The 9,545-nt window shown below is 48.8% G+C and overlaps 1 protein-coding gene across 2 annotated transcripts in view; it reads right to left on the bottom strand.

Moving 5' to 3' along the window:
- Window positions 1-2,296: 2,296 nt before the first annotated feature.
- HID1 (HID1 domain containing) overlaps window positions 2,297-9,545 on the bottom strand; it is a 60,990-nt gene continuing 53,741 nt past the window's right edge. For both annotated transcript variants that reach the window (XM_075903704.1, XM_075903705.1), the window contains exons 18-19: window positions 9,195-9,353; window positions 2,297-4,637 (exon numbers count right to left, since the gene is read on the bottom strand). In XM_075903704.1, coding sequence (XP_075759819.1) covers window positions 4,574-4,637; window positions 9,195-9,353 — 223 coding nt within the window. In that variant the 3' untranslated portion in view covers window positions 2,297-4,573. The remainder of the gene's footprint in view (window positions 4,638-9,194; window positions 9,354-9,545) is intronic.

Here is a 9,545-nt window from a genome sequence, read left to right as displayed (position 1 = left end):
CAGATGTACTGTATGTACAATTTGCACGCAGTATGAGAAGGAAACTGGGATATGGTCTCTTGTGGCAACATCATGAGCTTACCTATGAAATCTCATTGACCAGTGATAAACAGGACAATTGCTTCTCAGCTCTGGAATGAGGGACCTGCCATATCAAACTGCATATGGCTCAGCTGCATCAGTATCTGGCATGTGACAGTGGGCAGCCTTAGCTGCTTCAGGAAGTGTAAGAAATCCCGTAAAGGATAATGCTGGAATCCCCTGTCCTGAGGACAGGTTTCTCTCTAACCGTAAGTTTCAGAGGGGTAGCCAGGTTAGTCTGTTTCAGCAAAAACAATGAGGAGCCTTGTGGCACCTTAAAAACTAAAACATTTATTTGGGCATAAGCTTTCGTGGGCTGGAGCCCATCAGACCAAGAAAGCTTATGCCCAAATAAATGTGTTAGTCTTTAAGGTGCCTCAGGACCAATGTTCCCTCTATTTTTTTCTATCCATGTACAGAATAAATTTTTGTGCACCAAAGCATGTGTGGGTATGCACCATCAGTAGAAATACATGTTGTCTGCTGTGGGCACTCTGCTAATCAGCTGGACGACATTTGAATCTCTCTGGGGTGGCCACCCAAGGACACAGCTTACAGGGAACACTGCATAGGACTTCTCGTTTTTTCTCTAGCCATAGGTAAATTGTCACACCCTGAGGCACAGAATTTATATCCCCCAAATTAGATAGGACAACAAAAATCAAAAGTTTAGCTGGAGCAAATCCAGGGTAGTATAGTGGATCACTAAGTGAATATGAGTCAACAAAGATGCGATTGTGAAAAAGGCTTGTATCTTCTGGAAAGTATTAAACGGAGCATTGTGGGTAAGACACAGGAGGGAACCGTGTCAGTCTAATGGTACTGCATGAGGCCTGTGTTGGAGTACAGAGTCCAGGTCTGGGTGCCACTTTTTAAGAAAAGACAGAAGGTTTTAAAAACCTGACCTCTAAAGAATGGTTTAAAAACCTGGGCATTTTTATTTCTGAGAAAAGAAACAAAGAGGGGACTGGATAAGTCTTCAAATATGTAAAGGATTATTTCAAAGAATACAGTGATCAATTGTTCTCCATGTCCACTGAATGTAGGTCAAAAAGAATTAATCTGCATCCAAGGAAATTTAGGTTAATCCTTAAAAAATTCTCTAACTCTAAGGATCATTAAGCTCTGGAACAGGCTTCCAAGGAAGTTGTGGAATCCCCATCAGTGGAGGTATTTAAGAACAGGTTGGCTAAACACCTGTCAAGGTTGGTCCAGGTTTACTTGGTCCTGGCTCAGTACGGTGGATGGACTTTAGGACATCTCAAGGTCTTTTCTAACCCTACATTTCTATGATTCTATATACTTATCTACTGTATATTTTAGAGAATTTGTCTGCTTGTCTGTGTGTCAGTCTGTCTGTGAGCCCATTTGTTCAAGAATGCCTCCTAAATGGTAAGCGCTAGAACCACCAAATTTGGTATGCAGATTCCTCTTTTTGTAACTTAAAACAAAACAAGGGATTGACTGTGCCAGAACAATGGGATATGCTTAGAATGTGATTGTTTCTCAAAAAATGGAAAGGGAGGGGATCTGATAGGAGGGACAGTTATACTGTAGAATGACCAACGGGGGCAGCAAAGGGTTAAAGATGGGGACTGGAACAGCTGCAACCCCATTGGGCCAGCAGGGGGAAAGAGTGGAGAAAGCGACAGCTATCTACTATATTTCAGAGAGTCTGTCTGTTTGAGTGTTTGTGTGTCCATTTGTCCCCAGCTGGGAGACATGCACCCCTCCCTGCAGTGTACCTACTGCAGCTACAGGGGCCATGGAGAGGTGCTTCTGGCCCCAAGCTACTGTGGTGAGAGAAGGCTGGGGTAGTCCTCTCTCCCAGGGGCAGCCTGCATACTGAACCCCTCATCACCAGCCCCATCCCAGAACAATGATTTAAATGAAGAAAAACAAGACTTATTTGAGTTAAGGACTTGAGAAATGCTGGGTAAATCTTCCAGCTTTTCATATAAGTATCTAATCCTATGTTCGAATCCTATGAAGCTCGTGACCTCAGTCATTTTAACAAACCCTATCCACAGCATATCAAAGACTGGGAATGCACAGGTCAGGTAAGTTTGCCAGAGATAATCAGGTGGGAAGCCACCTGTTGCTAAGAAAACCAAGAAACCATACTCTCCAGTCACATAAATCGTGCAGTAGGCCCACAGAAGTAACACAAACAAGTTCATAATCCCCCTATAGGACAGAGAGAGTCAAACAGGTGCCATGTTTAAGATAATTTTTATCTCTCTGTAGGTGAGCAAATAGTTTACAGTGCAATTTGATTTTCGGGGGACACAGACTGGACTTGAAACACCAAGGAACATAAAAATGCAGAGGAACTCACAAAGGAACATGAGATACACAAAGCAACATGAAAGGATGGAAGATACCACAAAACCAGTGTGCATGGCGGGGAGGGGAGAAGCAAGCATCTGGGACACTAGAAGCCCCTTCTCCAGCTGTGAGGTGCAAGTGCGAAACAATCAAAGGTTGGCCCATCCTCAGGGCTTCACCAATCACATTCTTCAGTCGAGAGATAGTCCAAGCAAAATATAGACTTCAATCTGCAACTATCTTTAAACAGATGGCAGAGAGGGGGGTGACAAGATGCATTGGGGGTGGAGAGAAAAAAGGCTCCCTTCATCTACTCCTTGTCCTTCGAGGATACACCAGGCTATTCATCATACTGAATTGGGCTGGGGGCTTTAGTCCAGTTCCAGCCCCACAGAAGGTGAGACTGCTTAGAAACTAGATCAGTGAGCTACTCATACTAAACCAGAAAGAGACTCCTACATGGTGGCTGCCCATACCACACCATGGACCTCCCTGCAAGAGGAAGAATTATGAAGTGGCTGTCCCATTACACATCTTCCCCGTGCATACAGGTAGGGAGACTAGTTTACATGGAGCTATCTAGAGCAGTGGTGCTAAGCTAAGGCTCATGAGTGGCTGTCCTGGGCCATCGGCAGAAAGAAAACACTAATGACTAAGCAGCAGGAGAATTAGGACTTGGTCCGTGAGAGGATCCCTCTCATTGTGTGGTCCAAGACAGCTGGCCTACAACAGGAGTACCCTCCCAGTGGAACAGAAACACCTGTGGCTCCCACCCTCCTCTCCAGAACTGCAACCCTCCACTGCGGCATCAGGCTCAGCATCACAATCTCTTATGACTGAGGCAGGTGATCTCGCGGCCTCCCTACAAACTACAGGTTCCTAGCTGTGCCATGCCTGGGATCCAATAGTCTTGCTTTGTCAACCCAGAAGCCACCAAGATCTCCTTGAAGGATCCAACTTTACCACAGCAGCCACTCCGACCGCTGGTCCCTAGCTGCTTTTCTCCTGCTACCTTCAACATGCTTCATAAGACTTCTCTAAGACCTTCCTTTAACTCCTTGTCCTGAAAAAGCAGCACACAATCAATTCCTTTCACCATTGCACCACAGGACATGACAATGTGCTCCATAAAAAGGGGGGATATAGCTCCTTCCCAAGCCAGCCAATGCTCCCTTTAGTCAGCTGGAGAAGGCTGACTGAGAGCAACACAAACTGTTCCCTTCTCCTTGCAAGGAAGAGCTTGATGATACCCCAAGCTCTTTCCTCCCAGCCTTTGCACTGATCCCCTTCCGCTGAGTAGTCCATTCAAAGTGGCTTTAGATACAAATACCTTGGTCATTTAAAGACCCCATTTCTAAGGGCACAATGTTATTCTTGGTCTGCAAAAGTCTACAGCAAGGAGTGACAAAGTGGCGAAGAAGGGGTAAGGGCAGAGCTTTGGACACTGTCTGGAAGCCCTGGCTACTGCAACCATAGAAGGGGAAGGGAAGAGAGACTCAAAACAGAGACATGAAGTGGATTAACAAACAGGATTCCCTTTAGCATGCTCTTTTCAGATAGCTGTTCAATAAAGATCCTCCCGCTCTGCCATGTACAGCGAGGAGAGGCAGCAGCAAGGTGACCTGCAACCTTACGGAGCCTTGGAATAAATTCTTTGGAAAAGAACAACAAAAAATTATGTATTTTTAAAATAATTTTAAAAACCTACATCCTGCAGCAGCAGCAGTTTCCCTCACAGACCCAGTTCAACTCTTTACCATCCGAGTCTCTTAAATGGTGAATCTGACGGGGGTGAGGGAGCGGAGATCAGAGCCCCCAGCTGGTCAGATTCAGATTTGTGTCCAGACAGAATCCAGGAGTGAGAGAATGACAGAAGAGCTAGGAATGGTCTGGCTTCTAGTGCAACAACCATAATGGGCACTCCTTTGGCATCTCTCACTCCGGATTCCGGGGGAGGGGTAGGAAGGGAGGTGGGCTGGCGGGTTGGTATCTCTGAGCTGAACCTGATTAAAGCTTAAAATGACAGGTAGGTAAATGGAAGCGACTGTCCATTTGGTCTCTCAGCTGGCTATGAAATGCAGGAATAGCTGTGATGAAGCAGCACACAGCAAGGTCCTTCTTTCCAGTGTTTCTCTCGAAGCAGAAGTAAGTGCCTTCTCTCATCTCAGACTCGCTGAATTTCAAACAGCTTCACATCTGTGTCATACCAGATGGGGGGATCCACATTCCTGGAAGAGAAAGAGACGGTGGCATCACTTTCCATGAAATAAATGAATGTTGATGGCATTCAAATCTTGTCAGTGGGGATAACAAGAATTAGGACATTTGCCGCTTGGCAAAGAGAAGAATGCCGTAGCTGTGAGCATAGCTTGCACTAAGGTGTGCGCCTGCTTGGCCACGCACAAAAAATTCTTCCCCCATCCACTTCCTCTGGAAAGCTGTGCAGCAGGTGGCTGCTCCAGCAGGAGCGGGGCCAGCTGAGACAGCATGAGGAGGGAGCGGGGACCTGCCGCTGCCATGTGGCGGGAGGGAGAGGCCTGCTCCGGTGGTCAGGGCTGCCACGTGGTGGGGGACTGGGGCCTGTTCTGGTGGATGGAGCCAGGACAGGACCTGCCGCATGGCGGAGGGGGGCGGGGGGTTCTGCTCTGGCAGCTGGGAATGGGACATGCCTCATGGCCAGAGGGGGCAGAGTCTGCTCTGTTGGCTGGGAATGTGTGTGTGTTAATAAACTAGAATGAGGTTTAGATAGTTATGTGCTATTCCTTTTTCCGGTCCTGTTCCCAGCCTTAACAATTTTGGGAACTTTTATACCTGGCCATCAGCCCTGAGGGTGCTGTTGCTGAATGCCAGGTCAGTATCCCAGAAGACAGCTGTCATCCACGATTTAATTCTGAATGAAGGGACTGACCTGGCTTGTAACCGAGACCTGGCTGAGAGTGGAGGAGACGTTGACTTTTCCCAATTGTGCCCGGCTGGGTGGCAATTGTCTATCAAGATACTATCTCACTGGCTAGAGTTTTGGTCCAACAAAGTGTCAGATTCGAGTGTCTGTACTTGATGTTGGGTGGCCAGGATAGATTGGATATGCTGCTTGTGTACAGCCCACCTCGCTATACGGCAGATGCTCTGCTCGAGCTGGCCGACGTGGTCTCGGACGTGGCATTGAGGATGCCGAGGCTTTTGGTCTTGGGGGACTTTAATATCCACGCTGAGGCTGGTCTTTCTGGTCCGGCCCGAGATTTTTTGGATACCATGACCACCCTAGGTCTATCCCAAGAAATAACTGACCCAACACATGTTGCAGGTTATACACTCGATTTGGTTTTTTGGACTAAGGGTGATAGACTTTTTGGGTTAAAGGATGTGGCTACACTCCCTTTGTCATGGACTGGTCACTACCTGGTCAAGTTTAGACTATCTGCTGACCTTCCCCTCCACAGAGGCGGAGGACCAATTAAGATCCGCCCTCGGAGGCTGATGGATCCGGACGGTTTCCAGAGGTCCCTGAGGGATTGTTCAGCCATTATGGCAAATGGTCCTGTAGATGCCTTAGTCAATATATGGAACATAGAAGTAGCCCGGGCAGTTGATATGATTGCTTCTAAGCACCCTCTTTAGACCAGATGAGCCAAGTTTGCTCCCTGGTTTTCTGGGGAGCTGATGGCAGCAAAACAGTCTGTGCGACGGCTAGAACGCCGCTGGAGGAGAACTAGAGCTGAGTCCGATCGACTGCGGGTTAGAGCTGAACTGCGAGCTTACTCTGTGGCAGTGCTGACAGAAAAGAAAAGCTATTTCCCCATCCGTATCGCATCCGCACAATGTCGTCCAGCGGAATTGTTTTGAGTAGTGCGGGGCCTGTTGCAGTCTGGCACTCATATCGAAACAGAGGAGCCTTTGGCCCCTCCGCTGTGATCTGTTTGCAAAGCATTTTGCAAACAAGATCACCCACATCCGGTTGGATTTGGACTCTGGTTGCTATCTAAGTGGGGCACAGAATGTGTTGAATGCACCACTCAGTCTTTTTTCTCTGGATCAATTTCAGCTACTGCATACTGAGGATGTGGACAAGGTGCTTGGAGGAGTGCGACCGACCATGTGCTCACTTGACCCCTGCCCTTCCATGGCTTATTAAATCTAGCTGGGAAGGGATGACTTGCTGGGTCCAGGGGATTATTAATGTGTCTTTTAGATCTGGTATGGTTCCTGCTGCCTTGAAAGAGGCAGTGATAAAACCGTTACTCAAGAAGATTTCCCTGGACCCACATGACTTAAATAACTATCGCCCAATTGCTAATATTCCCTTCTTGGGCAAGGTACTCGAGTGAGTGGTGGCATTGCAACTCCAAGCTTTCTTGGAAGAAACAGACTACTTAGATCCATTTCAGTCTGGCTTTAGGCCTGGTTTTGGAACTGAAACAGCCTTGGTTGCCCTGATAGACGATTTACGCCGGGAGATAGACAGGGGGAGTGCATCCCTGTTGATTCTCTTAGACCTCTCAGCGGCTTTTGATACCATTGACCATGATATTCTTCTGAGGCGCTTGGCAGAGTTGGGTATTGGAAGCACTGTTTTGCGGTGGTTCCGGCCCTACCTGTCAGGACACTTTCAGAAGGACTTCAACTGGTCCAGAATGCAGCTGCTTGAGTTTTAACTAACACTAGTTATACGGAGCTGGGGGGCTGCTATTTGACCCCGTGGCGATTATGCTATGGGGTCCCACAAGGTTCCATCTTGTCTCCTATACTGTTTAATATCTACATGAAGCCGCTAGGAGAGATCATAAGGAGTTTTGGAGGACAGTGCCATCAATATGCAGATGACACCCAACTCTATTTTCCTGTGACATTAGAACCGGGTGTGGTGGTGACTGATCTAAATCGGTGTCTGGAGGCAGTGATGGTTTGGATGAAGTCAAATAAGCTGAAGTTGAACCCAGATAAGACTGAGGTCCTGTGGATCAGGAGGGATCTGTTCGGGAATGTGGCATAGCACCTGTTCTAGATGGGGTTACTCTCCCCCTGAAAGAACAAGTACGCAGCTTGAGAGTCCTCAAGACCAGTGGTCCCCAACGTTGCATGGCTACCGGGCACCTGGGGGCAGAGCCACTCACGTGCCGGGCACATGGGAGCGGGGCCATGCACGCGCCGCGCACCCAGGGGCGGGGCCACCCACGAGCCATGCGCCCGGGGTCGGCACTGCGCATGTGCTGCGCGCCCGGGGCAGGGCCGGCAACACACCCCGGGCTGGCACCGCGCATGGGCCACGCGCCCGGGGCCGCCCACGAGCCACGCGCCCCAGGCCGGTACCGCACATGTGCCCTGGGGCCAGGGCTAGGGCCACCCACGCGCCTCGGGCCAGCCCTGCGCCCAGGGGAGGGGCCGCCCATGCATCCCGTGCCTGGAGCCGGCACCATGCATGTGCCACGCACCGGGGGCGGGGCCAGCCCAGATGTTTCAGCGGGCGCACAGAAATCCCCCGGCGGGTGCCATGGCGCCCGCAGGCACCGCGTTGGGGACCACTGTCCTAGACCCTTTTTTAACATTTGAAAATCAGATTTCTTCGGTGGCCAGGAGTGCCTTTGGGCAACTTCGTTTGATCCACCAGCTGCGACCCTTACTGAACAAGCATGACTTGGCCACAGTGATCCATGTTCTTGTTACATCCCAACTGGATTACTGAAATGTGCTTTATGTGGGGCTGTCTCTAAAGAGCCTTCGGAAACTTCAACTGGTCCAGAATGCGGCTGCTCAAGTTTTAACTAACACTAGTTATACGGAGCACATTATGCCAGTGCTTCGGCAGCTGCACTGGCTTCTGGTATGTTTCCGGGCACAATTTAAGGTTTTAGTTATGACCTATAAAGCCTTAAACGAGTTGGGTCCCGGGTATCTGAAGGACCGTCTTCTCCCATATGAACCTTCCTGGGAATTGAGGTCAGCTGGGGAGGCTTTGCTTCGTGTTCCCCCACTTGTGGAGATAAGTTTAACATCTACGCGGAACAAGGCATTGTCAGCTTTTGCTCCCAGGCTGTGGAATTCTCTTCCTCGGGATATTAGCATGGCACCAATGCTAGCGTTGTTTCAGCGTCAGGCTAAAGCCGCCCTTTTTATTCGTGCTTTTATTAATGGTTGAATTTGGATGTGCATGTTCCTCCTCTCTATATGTTTTAGCTGGTTATGTCCCTCTGGGGTCTCATATTTTAAATTTTATATATATTTGTATTGTGGTTTTTTGTAAGCCACTTTGAATATTTTAAATAGAAAGGCGAGGTAAAAATATTTAAATAAATAAATAAAATGGGGTGCCACGGCAGCACACATCCAAACCAGCGCACGTGACCTCAGTATTGGTGCACAAGCCAAAACTCCCTCTGCTCATAGTTGGAAAAACTTAGAGGAAACACTGGCTGTGAGCTCCGCCCCAGTGCCCTGTGGTGTCTCCTGTGAATAAAGGCAGAGACAGGAGGATTTGCAAGAGCCCACACAGGCAGTGCAGTGCTCCTCCATTATTTCCCTGCAACCCCTCCTGCTTGGAGATGTAGGCACAGGAGCAATTGTGCTCTCCCACTGCCAGCTTTTCTACACAGTTCCTTATAGCATCTGCTGCTGGAAAAGACATGACCTAACGTAGCTGTATGTTCTCCCAGTGTTCTACATCAACTGAGGGAGGGAGAGGCTAGAAAAAGCCAAGCTGTGAGCAGTTTGATTTACAGGATATGAATTTGCACAGAATCTTTTCTATTACCAGGAAAAGATGGGCCTAGATGGGCATCTAGCTGGTTTACCTTAAATAAATAACTCCCCACATGTAGGTTCGGAACCACATGGCAGTGCCCGAGTTAGCCTGGTACTTGCGGATCAGGATGGGGTGAGGGACAGGTAACAATCCCACTAGAGTGCCATGCTGCAAGAACTTGAGGATTTCAGATTCATCTGTGAGGCCCCTGCAAGGGGGGGGGGGGGGGGGGGAGAGAAAGAGAGAGAGAGAGAGAGAGAGAGAGAACAAGTGAGCATCTATGACATCTTCGGATGTGATTTGTGGGATCAGCTGCCGCAGAAAGGACTGATCCAAACACACACATACAAACTGAGCATGGACAGATACACACACACAAGGGGCCTCTGGACGAGACTCC

The sequence above is a fragment of the Pelodiscus sinensis genome, chromosome 20 (assembly GCF_049634645.1).
Source record: "Pelodiscus sinensis isolate JC-2024 chromosome 20, ASM4963464v1, whole genome shotgun sequence".
NCBI lineage: Eukaryota > Metazoa > Chordata > Testudines > Trionychidae > Pelodiscus > Pelodiscus sinensis.
The sequence above is the reverse complement of the archived record's forward strand: the minus strand, read 5'-3'. Positions and strand labels throughout refer to the sequence as shown.